This window comes from Mauremys reevesii, linkage group 1, assembly GCF_016161935.1.
Source record: "Mauremys reevesii isolate NIE-2019 linkage group 1, ASM1616193v1, whole genome shotgun sequence".
Classification (NCBI taxonomy): Eukaryota; Metazoa; Chordata; order Testudines; family Geoemydidae; genus Mauremys; species Mauremys reevesii.
In genome coordinates this window covers 238,155,555-238,179,988 of record NC_052623.1, presented here as the reverse complement: position 1 = coordinate 238,179,988, position 24,434 = coordinate 238,155,555, and the positions used below count along the sequence as shown (strand labels likewise).

At 41.1% G+C, this 24,434-nt stretch overlaps 1 protein-coding gene across 15 annotated transcripts in view; it reads right to left on the bottom strand.

Annotated features, from left to right (window-relative positions):
- Window positions 1–13,967: 13,967 nt before the first annotated feature.
- Window positions 13,968–24,434, bottom strand: part of SCUBE1 (signal peptide, CUB domain and EGF like domain containing 1) — a 308,473-nt gene continuing 298,006 nt past the window's right edge. For all 15 annotated transcript variants that reach the window (XM_039547805.1, XM_039547812.1, XM_039547728.1 and 12 more), the window contains 3 exons: window positions 24,066–24,218; window positions 22,496–22,575; window positions 13,968–14,682 (listed from right to left, as the gene is read on the bottom strand). In XM_039547805.1, the coding sequence (XP_039403739.1) occupies window positions 14,530–14,682; window positions 22,496–22,575; window positions 24,066–24,218 (386 nt within the window). In that variant the 3' untranslated portion in view covers window positions 13,968–14,529. The remainder of the gene's footprint in view (window positions 14,683–22,495; window positions 22,576–24,065; window positions 24,219–24,434) is intronic.

The following is a 24,434-nucleotide window of genomic DNA, read 5'->3' as shown; positions in this document are numbered from 1 at the left end:
CTTAACGGAAGTAAATCGGGGGGCCCGGATAATCTTCGTCCTAGAATATTAAGGGAATTGGCGAGTGATATTGCTAGCCCATTAGCGATAATTTTTAATAAATCTCTAAATTCGGGGATTGTACCGTTTGACTGGAGATTAGCTAATGTAGTTCCTATATTCAAGAAGGGGAAAAAAAGTGACCCGGGTAACTACAGGCCTGTTAGTTTAACATCTGTAGTATGCAAAATCATGGAAAAAATCTTAAAAGAGAGAGTGGTTCCGGAGCATGAGGCCGATGGCAACTGGGATAGATTACAGCATGGATTTACGAAAGGTAGATCGTGCCAAACCAACCCGATTTCCTTCTTTGAGAAAGTAACAGATTTTTTAGACAAGGGAAATGCGGTGGATCTAATATATCTGGATTTCAGTAAGGCGTTTGATACGGTACTGCATGAAGAATTACTGGTTAAATTGGAAAAGATGGGGATCGAAATGAAAATCCAGAGGTGGATAAGGAGCTGGTTAAAGGGGAGACTGCAGAGGGTAGTATTGAAGGGGAACTGTCGGGTTGGAGGTTACCAGTGGAGTTCCTCAAGGTTCGGTTTTGGGTCCAATTTTATTCAATCTATTTATTGCTGACCTGGGAACCAAGAGTAGGAGTGGGCTGATAAAGTTTGCGGATGACACCAAGTTGGGAGGTATTGCCAATTCGGAAAAGGATCGGGATATCCTCCAGGGAGATTTGGATGACCTTGTAAACTGGAGTATTAGTAACAGGATGAAATTCAATAGTGAGAAGTGTAAGGTTATGCATTTAGGGATGACTAACAAGAATTTTAGTTATAAGCTGGGGACGCACCAGTTGGAAGTAACGGAGGAGGAGAAGGACCTAGGAGTCCTGGTTGATCGTAGGATGACTATGAGTAGGCAATGTGATGTGGCCGTTAAAAAAGCTAATGCGGTCTTGGGATGCATTAGGCGAGGTATTTCTAGTAGGGATAAGGAGGTGCTAGTCCCGTTATATAAGGCGTTGGTGAGACCTCATTTGGAGTATTGTGTGCAGTTTTGGTCTCCCATGTTTAAGAAGGATGAATTCAAACTGGAACGGGTACAAAGAAGGGCCACTAGAATGATCCGAGGAATGGAAGGCCTGTCGTATGAAAGGAGACTTGAGGAGCTCGGTTTGTTTTCCTTAACCAAAAGAAGGATAAGAGGAGATATGATTGCACTCTTTAAATATATCAGAGGGATAAATACCAGGGAAGGAGAGGAATTATTTCAGCTCAGTGCTAATGTGGACACGAGGACAAACGGATATAAATTGTCAGTCAGGAAATTTAGGCTTGAAATTAGACGAAGGTTTCTAACCATCAGGGGAGTGCAATACTGGAACAGCCTACCGAGGGAAACAGTGGGGGCGAAGGACCTCCATGACTTTAAGATTAAGCTAGATAAGTTTATGGAGGAGATGGTATGATAGGATAACGGGCTTAGTCAATAGGTCAATTAAGTGCCACACTGGTAAATAGTACAAGAGGTCAATGATATGATATTCTTAACCTTTTTCCAGAGGGTATGGCTGGAGAGTCTTGCCCCCATGCTCGGGGTTCAGCTGACCGCCATATTTGGGGTCGGGAAGGAATTTTCCTCCAGGGAAGATTGGCAGTGGCCCTGGAGGTTTTTCGCCTTCCTCCGAAGCATGGGGCAGGGGTCGCTTGCTAAAGGAGTGGGTGGATCGGCTTATGTGGCCTGCATCTTGCAGGAGGTCAGACTAGATGATCATAATGGTCCCTTCTGATCTTGAATTCTATGATTCTATGATATCTGAAAGAAACAGTAGCATTCTCTTGCCCAGGGGCAGATGGTAAAAAAAACAAACATTCGTGGACGCTGCTGCTCTACAATCATCCAGCTGCAGTTGAGGATCCAACACATCCCTCAGATTGGACACCTGAATGAAAATGATGGGCAAACACTCTTAATCAAAGGAAGATAGGTCAACCTTGCCATATCCTCTGGTTGTTTCCCTCAGCCTACCACCATGAAGGCTTTATTATGAAGGCCATGGCTAAAAACAGCTACAGATTTAAACAGTATGTGATGACTAAGTATTCCTATTTCCAGCTTTGATTGCTCCTTGGTTTTGTGTCCTGGTGCACTGTTCTCACTTCATCATAAATTCTTTTGCTACATATTGTGGGTTGAAAAAAATATGGATGCTGTGATTAAAATATGAAGGACTAATGACATAGTATCATGGTGACATTGCCTGCCTAGACACTGCATTGTGGTTGTGAAGTTTTCTGATGAGCTGTTTGTCTTTTCTGTCTTTGCCATCGACTCAGTACATACATAGATATATTCTCGCACAGTGCAAAGCATCACTGAGTCATATCACAATGAACAGTAAACACAACACAAGAGAATCTTTGGTTAGCAATCTTGCTCCACGTTTTGTTGTCTTTGTACAACTTCGAGAAGCATGTCATATCACATCCAGTCCAGTCAGCTGCATTGTCAAACCACAGTCACTGCAGGCACTCCCGCCCCTGGCACCTATACATGTAGAATTTGCTTTGGCAGTCTTCCTCGGCTCATCCACTCATGTGTCCTGCAAACGCAAGTTTTCTTTGTCTGATCATCTTGATGGTATCCAGTATCTCTCCAGTTATATGCTGTAAATTCAGGTGATTTCCTCCTGGCTAGTTATGTGTGAGGCATAGATAACATGCAGCAATTACCTGTAGCACTCCAGTTTGATTGCAGAAAGCCTCTGAATATCCTGTTTCCTTAGCATCCATGTCTTGCATGCATGTAGCAAGATGCTGAAGACAAGCAATTTCATTTTACACTGCATGGTAATGACTTTGCTCCACCAGACCGAGTGTTGCTAGAGCAGCAGTGGCAAGTCCAACTGTACGTCGAATCTCTAAGTGATGTTACGGGTGCCTTGCAAGCATAGTACCTAGCTATTTGACATGCTCAATGAACTCCAATGCTTTCTCCGATTTTGGTAGAAATAGCTTCACCTTTTCAATCAACTTAGATGTTACCATTGTCTTTGTCTTTTTGTGTGATATCTTTAGACTTAACTTTTCTGCTTCCACGGCTACTCTTTCTAGCAATTTTGGCACTTCTTATGATGACCCAATTACACAGATAACTAATTTTTCATCCAACAGTGGATACACCCTCCTGTAGGTTTCCATCAGTGGCTCTTCAAATTTCTTCAATATCACAGTTGACAAGAGTCAGTGATAACATGCAGCCCTTCCACGGTACCTATTTTGGGCCTAAACCCAACTTGTTCTTCAGTCTACCTGCCTAGATGTTAGGCTCAAGCCTAGATACCTAGTGTATTGCAATTATACCTGAGGGTACCCTGTCAGATTGCTGGCTGACTGACCATTATCTAAAAATAAAAGTAGAGATGGACCTGAATCCAAATGCTGATCCAAACTTCCTTGAACTTTGGGAAAGTTTGGGTCCAGTTCCAAACACTGTGGATCATATACATCCTATTATTATTACCTGCATCACTGTAGCATTTAGAGGCACCACTGAGACTGGGGGCCCATTGTACTGCATGCTGCACCTACACACAGTAAGGAATAAATTACAACAAGCATAGGCGAATTACCCATAATTAATTTGCAGCACCAATACCTATCAGTCATGCTCATAATATCTATACCATTCATAATTTGGTACAACTTAAGTAAAATCAATGGAACAGAATTTTGTCACATGATAAATTATTCCTTTTGTCAAAATAAACTGGTTGGCATTTATCTATCAGCAGAAAACCATTCATTCATCATTCTAGTATGTCCACTATCACGAGTCTGTTCTACAAGAGATAAACTATTATAGTGTTAAAAAAAAAACCCACAACCTCCAGCAACGGTATTAATCTGTCTGCAAGCAGCTACTAAGTGACAAAGCTGATGCCTCTTCATAATAATAATCTCTCAATTGACTTAACATCTGTTCTTTCAGTCTAGAATAGTATACTACATATATCTAATGACAGTTTACACCTTTTACAACATCTTTAAATGAGCTGCTGATGTTACTACCGATGCTCTGTTTTCCTATTTACTTTTCATTTTACCATCTGGGCTATCCATTGATGGGCAATTTGTGTTGGTTCACTAGGCTGAAGCTGCATAATGATTATACATGTGACATAACAAAATCAACAACAAGACCATTGTTTCAGTATGTAAGAATGTTCTATGCAAAAGACATTGGGCAAAATCATGTTTTCCTCTGGAATAAAGACTGGAGGGCTGGTGAACTCTTGGTTTTGATTTTTGGCCTTTCTTCCATATCATCATGTCAGGGGCAGAAGTGGGATTCTGTAGGAGCAGGATTTTATATAGCACTATAAGAATTAATGTATGATTTGATTTCACCCTGCTAGCCACCCTTTTTGAATAGCAGAAAGAAATGACCCTCTGGGACTATGAGATTCTGTTTTCCCATATGCATTACAAATTGGGCCCTCTTTAACTCTTTGTTTTAAGATTTAGTAAGTAAGAGACAGGATTCTCTATTGTGTCTATGTTAAGTAGATTAGAGAAACATTGAAGGCCTGGGTCTCAATGTAAATTGTCTTGGTTATTGATTGTAAAACTTAGCAAGGTTTAATTTGCAATGCCTTTTTGCTCGATATAAAATACTACTGTTTATATTCTCTGTCATAGGTCTCACCCCCACTTAGAGCTGTTGGGTTCCAATATGGGGACTTGCATGGATTTATCTAAACTTAAATCCTAGTTTAGATCTGGTAAAAGCTGCCACCACCCAATAATGCACGTGTATTGGGACACAGTCCTTCCCCAAAATCCTTGGGGATCCCAAGAGCCCCAAATCCATGGAGTTCTTACACCCAGGAGAAATAAACCATTCCCCCCTGCTTCCTCCCGCCTCCCTTTTCCTAGGAGAGATACCGGGATCCAAGTACAGAGAGATGCCTCCCTCCTCCCCTTTCCCTGAGAATCCACCCAAGGAAAGATCAACCAAGTCCTTTACAGAAAAGATTTATTAAAGACTAAAAAGAAAGTAACTGTCTCTGTAACCAAGATGGAACAATACACAGGGTCTAAACTTATCAATCTCTGGAGAGAATTCCCCCTCCTTTCTTTCTCAGTAAAAGCAATAACAGTACAGAATTAAAGAATTCTATAGCAAAACACAGAATTACAAATACAGAAATAAAAGTATAAGAATACTAGTTCCTTGCTAATACTCACTAGCTTGAATAGAAGAATTATTGCAGAAACCTGGGAGGACTTGATTAAGATGTCTGGACTCCCTCAACTCCCAAGAGAGACTCTCTAAAAAAAACAAAGAACAGGAAAAAAAACTTCCCTCTACAGGGATTTGAAAATATCTTGTCCCTCATTGGTCCTCTGGTCAGGTGTCCACAGGTACTGCTTGTTAACCCTTTACAGGTAGAAAAAAAACCTTAAGCCTTAACTAACTGTTTATGACATTCTCAATCTGTTTGTGTGAATGAGGAATGTATGCATCAGGAAAAGAGAAGGTGTGAAGGCCATTGTTATAGCCAGAGTCAAGGAAGAAAGAGTAAAGAGACTTAAAGGACATCAAAGAATCATCAACGCGCATCCATAATGAAGGGCAGAATGACAACCCTGAGGTGGAGGCTGGCACCCCTAAGGACAATTGATGAAATCGGAACAAAGGACAGGATGACTCTCTCGGAAGTGTATTGGAATGCTTACACCAATTAAGAAGTAACCAGTCACAACCGACACAGCAAAATCCATAGACGTCAACAGAGAAAAAAACCTATAAGAACAGGGTGTTTGGCCATGGGACTTTGGGTTTGTCTTGCCACAATCCAGGAGCAGTGGATCTCGACCGACAAGAGCCCAGCTCCACACTCATGCTCAATCTAACTGGCCATTAGATTGACTCAAGCTACAACAGACTGGTAACTATGAACATCACTGGCAGGACTATGTGTGTGTATGTGTGTGTGACTGAAAAGCATATGCTAACTGTTGTATTTTCAATAAACGCTGTGTATTTACCTTCCTGTATAAAGATCCCGTGTGCTTTGTATGAGCATAACAATTCCCCTCCCGCTCACTCACTGCTCTGTGGAACGGGCAGCAGGTGTGTCTGAAAGTCACAGGCCTCCTAAGATCTGGGGTGGATTCCACAGAGGGCTGGCACCTGCATGCTACTCCCTGCACTCCATCCCTAAGGAGCCATGCTCATCGAAACTCTGCCTGTGTCTGGGCCAACTCATCCGCTGAGGGGAGTCTGAAAATGTGGTGTCGGAATCCACACAAGGTAAACCTGATAACATCAGAATTACATTATGCAAGGAAATTCTAAGATTATTGGAGGGGGTGATGTATGGCTCACCCCTAGCCATGACTGCTACGCACTGCCCCACATCTTCTAAAGTAACCAAGACCCAAATATGAAGAGAGTAAATGTGGCATATCTGGGGCTTTTTTACCATGGAGAAAACATGGAGGGGACACCTGTCACTACCAGATCACCACTTGCAGGCTAGCTGTAAGAAACAGGTCTATTGTGCTCAACATGAATGAACTCTGTCTGTTGTCTGGGTATCAAGAAGCTCCTCATTGTCCACCAGTGCAGATTAGCCAAAGATATAAAAATGACATTATTAAAAAAAAAGTTTTCTCATCTGATTGTTCTCTGCACTACGCCTGCACAGTTTGCCCAGGCACAAGGATGAGAGGAGTAGAGAGCATGTATTCCATTTTCTCTTTATTTGAAAGTGATTCTAGCAAAAGTTTTATTACATGCTTCATTTTGAGCTTTGACATAGAAAACAAAGCTATTGATAAACAGAGGCAAAGGGAAATGTAGAGTCAGATAAGATACATTTACAACAACATTTTCTACTACTGAATCTGGCAGTTTTGTTAAAATGTCGGTAAAGCTCAGACCACTGTATTTTATTTTCTAAGTCTCAAACTTTGTACAGTTATTCACTATCTTTGTTCTAACTAACATGGTACAAGTCATATGGAAATAGATGTTTGTACATAATTTACATAGGTAATAAACCTTAGCCTCACCAGCAGCATCTACAAGGATTTAGTTCAAATCATCACTCATGCCCAGTGATCTATAAACAGCAAAACAGTACATAAAACAGAATTATATTACCAGTAATTTCCCGCCCAGGTCTAGCCTAACAGAAGGTCCTGTTTAACATATAAAGGATATAGTTGACTTTAATCAGGAAAACTCTCACTGACGTTAGTGGCAGTTTTGCCTGATTAAGGACTCCCAGGTCAAGACAAATGCGTAGTTTTAGCACTTCCACGGCAACCGAGTCACCAGATGTATTGTACTTTTCTGATCTCTGTACTATATTGGGCATAATGTTTTGAATCCCCTTTTTGTTTCTGGGCTTTATTTTTTCCCCTTAATAAGAGCTAACACTAACTTTAACATACATTTTCTTTATGTTACGAAAACAGTAAGCACTTCAGAATGGTAATTGATAGTCACTGCTATCATAACTAGCAGGCTATATTGCCCCAGAAGACCTTTGTAATGATCCCAGGGAGACTGCATGAATAATAGGACTAACTGTAGAAATGAATCTTGCAACTGACTAAATGCAACCAAGGTCCTAATGTAACTTTTTAATCCTCCCATTTCAGTAACCACTGCTGTAAATGCAAATTAGCAGCATTTCCAAGATATAAAATGCAGAAAAGCCATATTTACAAAATAATTTTAAGTAAAAAAATGTTAAAAGAAAAAAAAACAAAAAAAAACCCCTAAAAAAGACAAGATGTTTCTCATTCATTAAAATATTTTTTTGTTAAACAGAGCTGTTTGTTGTTTTCCTGAATGTGGAAGATTATTTTGTGATGTGTAATTCAGCTGTATTTCTTGGAGTACACATTTCTGGGTATGCTGTGGAAGTATAAAGCTACAGTCACTAAATGAAAACAATGCAAATGTTAAATTAAAGTTACTCCTTTACTACAGTCATTTAAAATACAGTGCACTGAATATTCCTAAAATGCCATAGAATAGTACTTATAGTTATTGTCTTTAAAAGTAGAATCAGTGCCATACATAAGCAAAAGTTGAAACCCAACTGCAAAAGTTCGTATGTATTTAAACTTGTTATCTCAGCTTTCTGAATACAGATGGTTTAAATTATTACATCTAAAGGTACCACTGTACATTTTTATTGTTGTATATTACACATTAATTTTAAAGATTAATAACTAATTGTAGAAACAGAATAAATAAATGAAATAGTAAACTGGAATTGTATATATTCAGATACTTAGATGACAATTCTTTGCCTTAAAGAGTTAATCTTCTTGTACATTTCTGTTCAAATGGAAAATGTGATGAGAGAGAGAGATTTCTTTTGCATCCAAGCCCAAAATTGAGGAATAAGGTCATATTATTTTACCGTCATTTCCCTTCTTCCAAAAACAATTCTAGTGGAAGACAAAAATCTTTCTTTCTTTTTTTTTTTTCAAGTGCTCACAACATTCTCTCATCCTAGAAAACTAGCTAAATAAGTATCAAAAGTCTCAATGTGCTGAGATTCTACAGAACTTTCCCAGTTACTGACATTCCCATCAAGTGATAGTTTAAATGGTGAAAACAGCAGTTAGATGAAACCATCACACTAATATGTGTAATTATATCTGTAGGTCCGGCTCTTTAGCTCCACTGAAGTCAATGGGAGCTTTGCCATTGACTTCAATGGGGTCAGGATTTCATCCCAGATTTTTTTTTAAAGAGCATTAAAAGTTAGTCAGAATCCAGACATCGGTAAAGTCAAAGACCAGCTGATGTAGCAGTTCTAGTAGACTATGAATCACAATGCTGCTTTCACTCTTAAAGATTATTGTGAAGGTAGCTATCCACAATAGTTAATCCTGGTTTATTTATAAAAATGGTTGAAATAATAAATTCAAACATGTTGGGTAAATTAACAAGGGAGCCTTTCTAGTTTGGAAGTTTAATTTTGGATAATTTGCTCACATGGCATCAAAATCTCTTCTTTTTAGTCCTACTTGTATGACATAGGACTGAAAAAATCAACCGTGCTTATTAGAAGCTATCTAATAAATCAAACTGCAGACTTTCTGAAAACGCTGGGCCCAATTCTCCTCTCGTGTAAGCCAGTGTAAAACAGGAGTAAATTCACTAAGTCAGTGAAATTACTGTGGTGTAAAACTAGTGTGAGAAAAGAATCAGGGCCAGTGCCTTTTTATAGTTCCTTTCTTCAGTATTGTATCATTCGATATATTAAATTCAAAGATTTGCAGAACATTCTTTTGTCGCTCATAGAAATAGCTTTGATCCTGTTTAAATTTCAAGGTTTGGCAGATAGACCTATTTTCCAACAATTCTCTCACCAATGAGGGAAGAATAGCATTCACTGTGGCAGCTGGTATAAATGAACTCAATTACTGAAGAATTTCATGGATGCAGCATATGGCCCTCCCTCTTTCTAAGATTCAGTGTAAGAACAGGATACTGTTCACTTAAAGCTCCTCAATTCTTTCTGCCAACCCACTTCAGTTGTTAAGGACTCCCTAACAGCCCTTTGTACATACAGTCTGTCAGCCCATGGAGAATAGACTTTGTATGTCATGATTTTCCATGCCTAGAGAAGATATATGACAGAGTTAATAAACGTACATCATCTTCTGATAGCACAATCATTCCCATAGAAACAGAATTACTGGACATATGCAGCAGGCATAATGTCCAGATCTGGATTCAAAACTTCCTAAAGATTGGGAAGTTCAAATACAGGGCTTTGCTTCAGACCTGTTAGAGGGTTTGGAACGAGTGGCAAATTACAGAGCCAGCTTCAGATTTAATGCTTCCACAAAGTTTGCGGGTGTTCTCGTGATTTGGGCTCATCTCCAATAACTATACCATAGAGTGCTTTGACTTTACTCTCTGGGGCAAAACAAAACAAAAAGATAAGGAAAAAAAAGAAAAGGTGTTTTAGAAAGGGAGATCATTTGTGTACAAGCAACTTGTGTATGACAGAGGGAGGAAGGTAGGGAAAGATGGTAGGATGAAGGAATATATCAAAAGTTAAATATTCAGTCTTACTGAGTTAGCTTCTCAGCTGGTTAAAATTGTTTTAACTCCATTGAAGGCAATACTCAGCTGAGGATCTGGCCCATTGAATTTAGTGCCCTGTTTCTGGCTGTGCTCAAATGAAACCCACATGCCTACCCCATAACAGTTATTAACAATTAGTAAATATGATGATTTTGGTATTATTATTGAGCAACTTCTAATTATTGCAGTCTACAAGATCACAGAAAGTATATTTAGTCTGTCGTTTTTGTGGGAGATGAAGAATAATTAGGGATGATTCATTACCATCTCTCTAAAACAATAAGTGCAGAATATAGGATAGGAGGAGAGACTTAAAAAATAAGTGCTACCGGTGTTCAGCTTTTAAACATAAGAACATTTTCAAATTGAACAAAAAAAAAAAAAGGTCATTTATGGATATGGAATTAGGTCATCACAAATTAATACATTTTTCAATTGCCCTGTAGTAACATGTGAAGCCATAAATGGGAGATCATTTGTCGCACTAGATTTAGACGCAATATTCTCTATTTAGGTAAGACCTACCATTTTTTTCACACCTGCAATTTGCAATTTTGAATCTCTTATTTTTTGGTATTATGAAAGCATCATTAATGCCCCTATTTCTCCCATGTGCTTTGAGTCTCAGAGTTTTGATAGCTTATCTCCACCTACAAAACAAGACATTTCTTGCTCTGCTGCTGTTACTGAATGGTGACATGTTCTGACAAACTGCCATATCATTCTGTGACTGCTGTCAATTAAAACACAAACATTCACAAATAAAAGGCCCAACTCACATTAATGTGGCACCGTATTCTATTTGATGAATGACAGTTTCTGCCAATATAAGTCACCAGCCTGGTTTTTCAAAGCCCTCACAAAGCCCTCACACATACCATACTTTTGGATGGGGATTTTTAATAGCAATTTTTACTTTTATCATATAAGTGAAATATTATATGTGTTTTTATGAAAACCAGCTTGCATTAACAACAAGAATCCAAAATCTGCTTAGAAAATATTATCTACCACTTGATGCTAACTTTTTTCATTAGAAATTTGCACATCTGCCTGTCACATTTCTAAGGAGAAACGCAAACATCACATAAAATATATGATTTTCTACATATACAGTATAAGAAACATTCAGTATGTCAGCTATATACTTGTAATGGCCAAATTGTTCTCTTGATTGCAGCACAATCAATGACGCAAATTCTACCCTTATTACGTGGGAACAAATCAATAAGTGTTGCATCCATGTAATGGAGGGCATCCTCAGAGTTAGGCCTGGTCTATACTGGGGATTGCAGCAGTTAATGGCCAGACACCAGAGTAGGTGCATTGGTACAAACCTCTACTGTAGACAAGTTAAACTACAATAAGCACCAGTGTAGCATAGCGATTTTAAGATGGGGTAAACTGCACCAGTGCAAACCATAGTTTAGCTTGCTTCTGCTAGTGGTTTCCACTAGTACAGTTATATTGTTGGCTGGCCACCAATGGCCGTGATCAGGGCAACTCCCTAGTGTAGACAAGCCCTTGTCCTGGCTTCATACCAGTGTAACTGAAAGCCCTAAAAGTGTTACTGCACTACAAAGGGATTCCTGATCTGCAAGGGAAATTACCTTGCGCTGTGTTGCAAAAAAGATCATTTGCCCTGCAGGCCGGTAATATTTTACAGCGATGTCGGGACCAATCCTGCGAGTTGCTGAATGGGGGTTTTAGGTGCCACATAGTCTGCATGAGACATTCAGTACTGCGCAGCATTAGACCCAGACTTATTTCCTTAGACTGAGAAATGCAGTTTGAAAGTTCAGAGAACAATGTGCAGCCTTCAGGAAATCATGGTGTTATTTCATTTCTTTAAATTGTGTGTCTCCTTTTGAGAATTTCAATCAGTTTTCCAATATCTTTAAGTTGGATTGCAGTAATCATGACCAGTTCAACCATTTTGGATAACCTCTGGGACATCTTTGCAATGTTCACATCATTCTGAAATACTATGTTTCTTTGTAGTGGTCTTTGAGCTTTCAGATTTATACATGCATATTTGTGATCATCTATATAGATTCTTATATTATCCACTGCACTTTATTGTACAAACTATGTATAACTATTAGCATTTCTACTAGCCCACACCTCCCTACATTGAGCAAATGGTTTTTCCATTCTACAAACCCACTAGGACGATCACTGATCATACATCCCTTGGGACACCCATCCTTGGACTCCTACTAGGCAATAGCGATCAGTTAAAAAATTAAGTTCATCATCCTCTCCCCCAAATGGCTAAATGGCCAGATTAAAAAAAAAGATTAAAACCAAACAGGTATCTTTCAGGAAATGGCAATCCAGCTCAACTGTAGCCAGGAGACAGGAACAGAAACTATTGCCTGTAAAATGTAAATTGGAAATTAAGAAAGCCAAATGGGAGTTTGAAGAGTGATTAGCCAGACATAAAAACATATGCATATAAATTAGTGTAAAACATCTTTAAAGTATATATCAGAAGCACGAAGTCTTTGAGAGAATTCACAGGTCTCTTGGATTATCAGAGAGATAAGGGAGCAGCAGAAAAGCAAAGTTAAATGATTTATTTGCCAGAGTCTTCACCACAAGAGATGTTGGGGTGCTACCTACTCTCCTTAGATAATAAAGAGGAGGGACGAAAGGGAGGGTGGTGAACTTCCCTAAGAAATTAAACAAATCACTAGGCCCCAGGTGGTACACATCCAAGAGTTCTGAAGGAACTGAAAAATGCAGTGGCCGTGGTGCGAACAAAAATATACAATCTCTCATTGAAATCCACTGTTATGTCAGTGAATTGATGGGGATTACAGGAGTCTTGCACCTTCTTTGTATACATCTAGTACTTGTTGCTGTCAGAAGACGGCCGCTAATCTGACCTACAATGGACATTTCTTATGTTCCTATGAAGCTAATGGATGTTTTAGGTGTGAATCTGCTACTGAAGTAAGTGGGAGTTTTGGGTGCCCAAGGAATGTAGGATTAGGCTACTCATGTATATTTAATTAATTTAAAAATATTTAAAATGGATTGCAAAAATTATTTCTGTTTTTTCCCCTTTAGAAATTTGGCTTATACAAGAGGTATATTTCTGTAATGATTTGGAGATGTCAAATCTAATGTAAAAGTTAATCTCTCCTGAAGTCCTATTCATTGCTCCTTTCTCAGGAGTAACTCCCATTGATTTTGATGTAAGCAGTACCTGAATAAGGAGGAAGAATAGGATTATTTGCTGAATGAGATATTGTAAAATAGTTAGCAAAATAATGAATTTTACATTAACTAAAATCTCTCATCCTTCCACCAAATAATTTATGCTTGACAAGACTGTCTAAGTGAAAGTTATTATTTTCTTGTATCATAAAATTAAAAGATACTTCAGTTTGGGATAAACAGAAGTTACAAGCACTCAGAAGTTATTTAATCATCTAAGTGAAGTCACAAATAGATGCGAGTAAATACTGTGCGTGGGAGTAGAGATTTAAGCCTGAGTAATATTTACAGTAACTAAAGATAATATTACTAATGTACCCACAAATAGAAGTATATATTTATATATTTATATATTGTACTTAATTAGATGCTCTAATAAGGAAAAGAAAAACGGACTACTACTTTTTTTTCTTTGTTTCTCATCCACCCTATTGTAAAAGTCTTCAAAGAGACCCAATGGCATACAAAATTCCATGACTGTATCCGCAGCAGGACAAGTACTGGTAGACCTTTGAAGAAGGCTATAATAGGGCAGATAAAACAGAGAGGGCATGGGATTCAATCTTGTATAATCCATAAAACAAAATTATACATCCATTTCCTTTTTTTTTTCCTTCCCCCCCCCCCCCCTTTTTTTTTGGTTTATACTAGAACAAAGTCTCCACAAAACCACAAATGGGAAATAACAAAATTTAGATTTTTTTTTGCTTTCTTCTAAAATTTCAAATATAAAGTTCAAGTGCAATTCAAAATCCAAATGGTATTTATGCTACATACTCCTTTCTATCACAAAACAGGTAGTTTGTTTAACCAGGTTGAATAGGTTTCTTCTTTGCTTAGAAGAAAACTATTTTTGCTAGAAAATAAAAAGGCTTAGAAAATATATTTTCTAAAACAAACATTTTCAAATGAAACATGAAGACACACTAGTGCAGACACAAATTTGGATCTTCAATTGGATGCACTCAAGGATCCACAAATATTCTTCTTTGAAGTAAAAATCCCATTCAGAATATTGGCTTTTAACAATTATAAAACGTTATAGTTATTCTTCAATATATAATTGAAAATAAAGACTGCAAAAAATAGCCTTCCAATTAGCAAATGTTTCTACTGTGGAGTAAAATACAATATTTGACAGGAATGCAAAATAACCCCAAATTGAATATCACTAGGAAGCTATTTGTATGGTCGTAGAAATCTGGAAACTTTTGATCGCAGTAGCTTTATAAATGATCGTGGAAACATCTCCTTTGACTCTTGTGCTGTGTACTTGAAATAGTTTTGAGGATGTGCCAAAACATCAAAGAGAGCTTTGATCAATTTCTTGTCCTAGGAGAGATGAAGTATATATTAGACACATATTGTGATTGTGTTAGTTTTTGCACTATTTTTAAAATCAATGTTCACTATGATTTTCTTTGGCAAAAGCTACCATTAGGCAAAGCAGGTTAAGCATGCTCAAGTCCATGTTGCTTGTTGCATATTGTACCATACTATTGTACCATATTGTACTAACTTCTCCATTTTAACATGTGTAATTAGTGCTTATGGTGGGTGCCGGGTTGATGCATTCAAGCATCTTGTTAACCACAAAATGGGTACAATATGGGCAATAGTATTGCAAACTACCTGACACTGATCTTCCAGTGTTCAACCCCTTTCCACAAGGGCCTTCTGTCTGTGTGTAAGAGGGCAGTTTGGTCTCCACATTCTATTCAAGCATGGAGTTCTCTAAGTACCTCATCCTGTAAGATGTTAATGCCCCAATTCAGCACAGTACTTAGGCATATGTCTAACCCAGTAGTCGGCAACCTTTCAGAAGTGGTGTGCCGAGTCTTCATTTATTCACTCTGATTTAAGGTTTTGCGTGCAAGTCATACATTTTAACGTTTTTAGAAGGACTCTTTCTATATGTCTATACTCTATAACTAAACTATTGTTGTATGTAAAGTAAATAAGGTTTTTAAAATGTTTAAGAAGCATCATTTAAAATTAAATTAAAATGCAGAGCCCCTCGGACCGGTGGCCAGGACCCGGGCAGTGTGACTGCCACTGAAAATCAGCTCACGTGCCACCTTCGGCACCCATGCCATAGGTTGCCTACCCCGGTCTAACCTTACACATGTGACTAAAGTGAGACAGGGCCTGAGTGACCTCAAATCTCACTGACCAAATCCTTGGAGGACTGGGCCTCCAAAATGCCCACTGTGGTTGGTGGTTATTTTGTGATGTCTTTGGTAGGAACAAGACTGAACTCATCAACTCACCATCTCTTCTAGGCATACAACAATGAACATTGGCCACTGGAGACATGGCATGATTTGAAGCAGTCCCCGACCCACTCTATATTTTGTAATTTCTAAGTCAGTTTTGATCTCGCTCGGGGTATGATCCAACACGCATTGAAGTCAATAGAAATATCTCCAGGGACTTCAACAGGCATTGGATGGGGGCCCAAACACAAATGTAAATGAGGAGTAATAGCAATGCACTTACACTGGAGTACGACAGGCCCTATATTATTACTCTCATGCAGGACTAATGGGGCACACAAACCGCCACGCAAGGCAGGAAGAGGTTAATGGGCTACCAAAGGCCCAATCAGCCCAAACAGAGACACCTGGAGCAGGAGACAGGCTTTCAGGGAGGGGCTTAAAAATAAGAGCCCTGCTCAGTTGGAAGAAGCGGACACAGAGAGCAGATGTAGAGCTCTCACTATGGGAGAGGCAGCTAGCTAGGGCCAGGCACTGGGGAAGACTGGTGCCTAGCAGATTTCCCAGAGGAACGGGAAGAGTTTATGTTGCTTCATATTTGCTGTGATTTTGAGTGCCCTGGGAGGGTAGACCTGTAAGAGACCTCGCTGGAAAGCTAACTCAGAAGGAGTTGTGGGCTGGATGGAGCAGAAGAAGACCAGCTGGGAAACTGAGGCTGAGTGGCTGCTGCACTGTACAATACTGCAAGAGGTTGCTGTGGTCAGAACATGCTATAGCACGTGTTGGAACATGCAGGCCAGTGATTGGCCACTGGAGATAAGGGGACATGTGACTATTGACTGACACCCCACCCAGTTTGGGTAATCAGGAAAGATGGAGAAGGTGATATGTCTGTTGATGATGGTGCAGCAGCAGATAGCTGTGCTACTGTGGTAGCAGGAATAGCAGCAGAACCAGTTGTCCTCCTGCAATTGATGGAGAGCCTGCAGAAACAGAAGGGGGCACACTTTGTCACTCAGCAGCGGTGGCAGAGGCCCAATTATAGCAACAAGAGTGGCTGTGGAAGCAGCTAGGCCACAGAGTTCTGGGGACTTTGGCTTCTACTGGAAAGAGTAGCTTAGGCTGCCTGGTCCCTGGCCTGGCAAAGTTGGGGGCCAGGGAATGACCTGCAGCCTTTCCTCTGTACCTTTGAATGAGTGGCTGGCAAGAGTCTACTTGGATAGCCCCCATAGCACTGTTTCTGACAGGAGAGGTGCAGGCAGCCACTCGAGTAGCAAGCGACGAGCAGGTGGGCTCATATCCTTTGGTGAAGGCTGCCATCGTGGATAGACTGGGACTGACTTCAGAGAGGTACTGGCACCATTTCAAGGCTGAAAAATTCCTGCACAGAGCATGATCACAGGCTCAGAGGTTCTGGCACTTTGCTGCCCAGTGGTTATGCCCAGAGAGTAATTCCATACAGAAAATCATGGCAGCTGAAGGAGCCAAGTGGCCTGAATGGTCTGGCAGACTAGGAGTGGCTCATTGGGGGAGACCAGAAGAAGGGATACCCCAATCTGGGAAGTTTCAGGGAAGCTCTTGATGGGAGAGAGTCCCAAGTACCTTGAAACAGGAGGATACACAGGTTCTAGCAGGGCTGTTCCAGTCAATCCTGCTATCTAGGGAGAGTGCTTCTGTCCTTCTGATGCAGCGAGGATGGGCATATCAGGAGAGACCGCCTGATCATAGGTGCTGGAACTAGGGGTGCTGGGGATGCTACTGCACCCTTGGCTTCCAGTACATAATGTACAGGGTCTACAGTTTAGTTAAATGGCTCTCAGCATCCCCACTATACAAATTGTTCCAGCACCCATGTGCCTGATAATGGAATGTGATTATTGGGCTGGGATCCTTTCTGAATGACACTGGAGCACAGTCATATGTGGTATCTATTGGTCTGGGAAGAGTGTCAATGAAAGGCCTCATGGGCTCAGGTTACAGGCATACCAGGAAAATGGCGAGTTGGCAAAGATGATGGACCAGCACCTCCCTGAAAACATCTCATGTGTACATGGCAAGAAGTAAGTTTACCCCACGGCAGAGGCTGAGCTGGGGCTACAGGGCTGCAGAGGTCAGCTATATATTGGGGTAATAATGAACTGTGCGTGGCTGGTGATCTTTGGAAGAGAATGGCGTGATATCCCAGTTCTGATGCGCAGGAAAGCAGCACAAAACCTGGCAGAGAGGTAAGGTGTCATGAACCCAGAGCAACAGTCTTTGTGAGTGAGCCAGTGTACTTTTTATTCCTGCTAATACACTTTTTCATTTCAGCAGGCAACTGGCCTCTTTTCATGAAAATAGTTATTATATGTCAGCCACATCATGGGAGTCTCCCAATTTATAGACCTTCCTAAGTGGTAGACCGCACTGGATCTTTCCTTACACCTTGAGCAATGCATTTGGTAGAAAGTGATAGTACACTGTCAGAGAGGACAAGTATATCTGTCCTTTGCAGGTGGGGATCTGGCCTACAAACAACAGTGGAGGATGTCATTCTGCTCTCTTGGCCCACCAGGAGTGTGAACAAATGCCCATTGTTGCCTTCTTACTGCCGTCACTTAATAGACACTATCAATGTAAAAATCAGACCTCTGTCTAACATTGTGTGTTAACACCTCTTATCAATTCAAGAGATTCGAAAAAAAACCAAAGGGTGAATTTTTGGCCTCATTGAAGTCAGTGGCAAATATCCCACTGACCTAAATGAAGCCAGGATTTCAGCCAGTGTTTTCCCCTGTTTTTTCATTTCCTTTGTTTTGTCCACTTGACATTTGCTTTGCCCAAATAGTCAGTCAGTTTATTTCCCCTGTTGTTTGTTTGGGTCTTTCACACAGCAACATGGGAGTGAAAAGCATGTAGACAAAAAGGAAAATTTGGTTGTGAAAAATCACAGAATTTGTCTTGAGGACTCAAGGGCAGGAGTAGGACATGAAACTACTTTTGTCTCACTTTTGAAAAATGGACTAGATTTTAAGTGGACTAAGTGCCTTGTTGTATAGATGGTTTGGGTCCAGGGTACCATCAGCTGAGCACACTTCCTCTCACTAGTAACTATTTAAAACTCTAGACACAAAGGTCGCTCTAGATACATCATATTAAACTACTGTATCTACCCTGTTGACATTAAACACAGCAAGCTTTTTATCTTTCAGCCACTACCCTCATTTTTCCCCTTCTGTAAGAACTCAAGGAAGGCCAAATCTCCAGGCTCCAAAAATGGTTTTGGAAAGTCCTATATGTTGTGGAACTGGTCTGGGTGATCTGTGTTTGCAGGAAAGGCAGGATGATGAGTGGTTGAGCTAGCAGAGAGAAACATTTTGGAAGGGCGACAGTGGAAGAGCCCTGGGGATGTAGCCAGGGAATCCATACCAGTGGGTATTTTAGCAGATCTGACCTTCCAAAAATATCCAAGTTCAGACATCTGAGCGTGGACAGGCAAAACTGAGGGCATGGCTACACTTGCAGATGTAGAGCGCTGTGAGTTAAACCTGCCTTCGGAGAGCGCAGTAGGGAAAGCGTTGCAGTCTGTCCACACTGACAGCTGCTTGTGCACTGGTGTGGCCACATTTGCGACACTTGCAGCAGCTTTGGGAGCAGTGCATTATGGGCAGCTATCCCAGCATGCAAGTGACTGCAACGTGCTTTTCAAATGTGGGGGGTGGGGTGGAGTGTGACAGGGAGTGTGTTGTATGTATGTGGGGGGAGAGAGTGGGGTTTTGGGGAGCTGAGAGCATGTCAGCATGCTGTCTTGTAAGTTCAGACAGCAGCAGACCCCTCCTTCCCCCCACCTCTCTCTCTCTCACACAGCATTCCACAGTAATGGCTTGCATGCCGGCTGTCAGAAATGGAGCTTTGAAAGGGCATTTCTGCATTCCTACAGGAGTTCAAAATGATGACAAGAGTGGTCACAGACTTAAGGGGATTATGGGACATTTCTGGAGGCCAATCAGAGTGCAGTAACCCAACACTTCGTTCACACTGGCGCTGCGGTGCTCCAGCGGGGGTGCAGCAAATGTTATTCCACTCGCCAAGGTGGATTACCAGCAGCGCTGTAGCTGCGGAGACAGAGCGCTCTACCTGTCTTACCAGCGTGGACGGGGAATGAGCTAGGGCGCCTGGAGCTCCTTTATTGTGCGGTAACTCTCAAGTGTAGCCAAGCCCTGACATGCAAAGGAACCAACACCACCAATTTACAGTAGTGATTAAAGGTCATAGTGTATCTGATTCAAATTGACCTTACCTGACCTCAGGAGCCTTAACTGGACAGTGTCACCTGGCACAGTTAGGATTGCCAACTATTTATTTGCAAAAAAACAAACACCTTTGCCCTGCCCCAACCCAACCCTGAGGCCCCACCCCGTCCCACCCCTTGTCCAAGACCCCACCCCCGCTCACTCCATCCCCCCTCCCTCAGTTGCTTGCTCTTGTGACGTTACACCCCATATTCTTTATGGAAATATGCTTATGATATGGATATGGCATAACTGAGATATATTTTATGCAAGATGGGTCTTGTAAAGGTATCATTGGAAAGGTTATAATTTACTGAATGTGATTATCCAATTTTCATGCATGTATCATTTCTGTATCTAAAGTTAGGAATATTGGCTATATAACAATAACAACTGGGCGTCTACTTGGGAAATACCCACCAGAAAACAGGCTATCAGCCTTGATGGGCCATTAGGAAGAAACAATAAGACTCTGAAGATACTAATTTGTCTCCTTCCTGAGAAGCCTCCTGGGATGTTGCTTTGACACTACAAGGTCATGTGGTCATGTCACCTGGTATTAAACACAACTCGGACACTGCTGGTACTTTTCCACTGGAAACAAAGGCTTCCCGCCTTATGTAAATTCTATTTAACACTGGGGAGTAAGGCAAACAGGACTCTTCTCCGTTGCCTTCCTGCCCAAGAAGATTGACTGCTGAAAGTACATGAAGATACAAAGGAACTGAGCGGTGGGAAGTTCAGCTGTCCCTGTTCGGGGTGCAGAGTTCAGGTGGTGCTTATCTCAGGCGGCTCCCATAAGCGGCTGGCATGTCCGGCTCTTAGGCAGAGGGGTCAGGGGGCTCTGCACGCTGCCCTCGCCCACAGGTGCTGCCCCTGCAGCTTCCATTGGCCACAGTTCCTGGCCAATGGGAGCTGTGGAGCTGATGCTCGAGCCCCTATGGCCACCTCGAAGCCGGAGGGACATGCTGGCTGATTCCCAGGAGCTGTGTGGAGCCAGGGCAGGCAGGGAGTCTGCCACAGCCCTGGGAGCCACCAGGGTCCCTTCTCGACCGGGCGTTCTGGTCGAAAACTGGACGCATGGCAACCCTAAGCACAGTCTGTGATCAAATGCACAAGATAGGGAGAATTAACAGGAACAAAAATAAATCAAAGTAGATGGAGGTGACACAAACCTAATTTACTGGTGTCTTCAAACTACCCTTATTAATGTTTGAGAGATAGCAGTTGTACATGTACAGCAACTGCTTTTAATAAAGTTTCTGTAATATTTATTACTTTAAGTCATTGCAAGCAGGTTGTAATATACAAAGATACTTTCAGGGGAGATACAATCATAATAATTAACAAAATGCTCACTCGGCTCATTCTGAGTCTGCCCAGGCTTCTGGAAATATCTAGTTCACATGGGGGCTATCTCCATACTACAGGCTAGGAGTGTGATTCTCAGCTTGCATTGCATACTCTTGCTAGCTGGTTGAGAGCTAGTGTGAGTATAAATAGTGCAGCTGCAGTGGCACGGGCAGCAGTGACACAGTTTAGCTGTGCTGAGTACGCATAGGGTGACCAGATGTCCCGATTTTATAGGGACAGTCCCGATTTTTGGGTCTTTTTCTTATATAGGCTCCTATTACCCCCCACCCCATCCCGAATTTTCACATTTGCTGTCTGGTCACCTTAAGTACGCCTGGCAGCAGCAGCAGCAGCAGCAGCATGGCTTAGCCATGTCCAGTACAAACCTACCCGCGCCCCATGGATACATGTTGAGTATGCACCTGCAGGGTTCAGGCGAGCTTGAACTTGGCATGGCTAAGTCATGCCGCTGCTGCCAGTGCTACCATGGCTATTTATACTCGTGCTAGTTCTCACCACAATAGTGCAAGTATGTGGAAATCACACCCCTAACTCATGGTATAAACACAGCCTGGGCCTGTTGGAAACCTTAATAAAAGTATTTGCACCATCATAGTGACATAACATCAGTTCATTTGTATAGCCACTCCCCTACTAGTATCTTCATACAACCACCAATTCTAAACTCCGTGTAGCACTTCTGTCATGTCAGTAGCATGGACCCAAACCAAACCATGGGATCCATACATCATAACTAACTGTTCACAGTCTCCCAGGATTTTTGCATTTTGGGTTGGAATTTTGCAGCTTGGTCCCATTAACGCTTGGGCTAAATGTAGAGCATTCAGAATCCAACTGCGCTGATTGACTAGTGCTATCCGCAGAAGGTGCATTTGAGGGGAATCTCTTTATGGAATATTCTATTCCTTTGTTCCTGTTGGCAGTTTCATTCTTTTAGTTCAAGCACAAAGATTACGCAGACATTAACAAGTCTTTATAAATTGCCTCCTCCTCATCTGTTAATTAGAACTCTATTGCTAATCTGAATTCCAATATTTTTCATGGCTGTGCATGTGGGGAAGGAAAAATATTGGCGCAGAATTTTGTTCTTAAATTATCACAGCTGGATTTAATAAAAATGCGGAAGCTGTGGAAGTGACAGCTTGAATCCTGAACATGGTGACTGACAGACTCAGTGATGCCAGCTAGCTAGAGCTGAACTCTTATTTTAGCGCTAACATAGTCTACGTATGTGTCAGTAAACTGAATAGTTAGCCTTGCTTAGCTAAAGGAAAGTGGACATACTTTTAGAATTTCTTGATGATTTTCTGATGCATATAGTCGTCCATCTCGAACAATGTCTTCTATCAGCTGTTGGTAATCCTCTGAAAAATAAAGAGTAAAGGAGCTGGTAAGCCAACAGTTTGTGATACCATCACAGAGGTTAGTATCCAGACAACTGCTAACTAGCCAGAAAGCATTTGAAAAGCAAATTTAGTTTTATACTCATTCAGTGTCTCCAGTACCACGGCAATTTAATATAATCAACTTAATACTTGGAGCTCTATACTGCCTTCCAACTGAGGTTCTTGGTTTTCTTTATAAGTGTTAATTTAGCTTCAGAAAACCTTTTATAAGGCAGGTAAGTACTATTATCCATATTTTACAGATAAAGAAACTGTGGAACCGAGATAATAAGTGACTTGTCAAGGTTATATGGGAAGTCGGTGGCCCAGCCAGGAATAGGTTCCATATCTTCTGACTCCCAGATCTGTGCCTCCAGACCATCTCCCCTCTTGACCTTTAAATCACCTCCCGCATCTCCAGCCTAATTCCGGACTGACTAACAATTCAGAAAATTGCATTAGTGTTTGGGAAAAGAGATGCGCTAACAAAGAAATGCCTCCATACTTTTAAAACAGTAGCGTAGCTAGGAGTGGAAATCGGGTGGGCCCCGACTTTCGGGTGGACAGGCAATGACACACTGTGCTAGCTCAGCTTCTCCCCCAACACCATCACCTCTTTCTAGCCCAGGGCCCCCAGACACAGGGCTTCACCTGCCGAGCTGGGCACGCACATGGGGCGGCTCAAAAAATGGCAAGGCAGAGCTGCCGGAGCGTAGCTTTCTGAAGGGCGGGCGCATAGCTCCGTCCTGGATTTCAAGTGCCCAAGTGATGCTCCATGCCACTGTGGCAATACTACAGCCCCGCTCAGATTTGGGTGGGCCTGGATGCTACACCCCTGTTTTAAAAGGAAATTTCCCCTTGAATATATGCCAAAGAGGCATCTTTGACCTATTTCCAGATGAAGATCAAGACTTTGGTTAGTTTTATGAGGGTTGCTGGTGATTTTCTTTATTGTATGTTGCAAATGAGAGCTGGTTAGTTATTGGAGATTTCAGTTTCCATTGGAATTATTTGTCTATGCTGGCTTTGTTTTTCAACAAAGTCATATTTTTAATTATATTTTCTTAGGCACCAATAGGCCTTCATGAATGGACTTCCTATAAATGAAGAGCTATTATCAATAGTATTCTCATTATCATTATGATAAACAATGATTAACAAAGAGTTTCACTGGCTTTAATGGTAGCAGGCTCAGACTCAAAGGGTTCTGTATCTATCTTGTTGGAGTAAGAATAAGAAAAGGTAATAAATCTTAGGTATAGACCTAAAAATAAAAAAAGGGAAAAACATTGAAGACCCAAACATTTTGACAGTCAGCACTAGAATAATTCACTTAAAAAACAAAAATGAGTCACATCAAGTTCTTTATCTTTCCCGTTTCCCCGCTCCAGTCAGTATGAGATAGATTCAGACACACAGGTTCCTAAATTCAGATATAATACAGAGATGGAAAATGACTGCAGTCTTACCATCGTATGTCACATATGGGACTTGAAATCCTTTGCCACTGTTTCCCTCATTTGATTTAAACTGAATCCATAGCTTTCGTGATCTGGAGGTAAATGCTATTGGTCTCTCATACGTCTGACATGTTTCATATGTGGTAATTGACGTAGGGGAGGCTAGAAAAATAAATAAATAAATAAATAAAAGATCTTTATAACATAACCTTCCCTGGAGGTAGAGATGTCAACTTATAGCACACTTATTCATTCACTCATATTTTCCCTTTAAGGGAGGTGATATTCTTGGGATAGAAGGCATTTTTTGTGTATAAGGGGAAAGCTTCTCTCCAGAAGACTGTGGGCAACTCTCTCTTTCTGTCCCAAGGCGGGGTT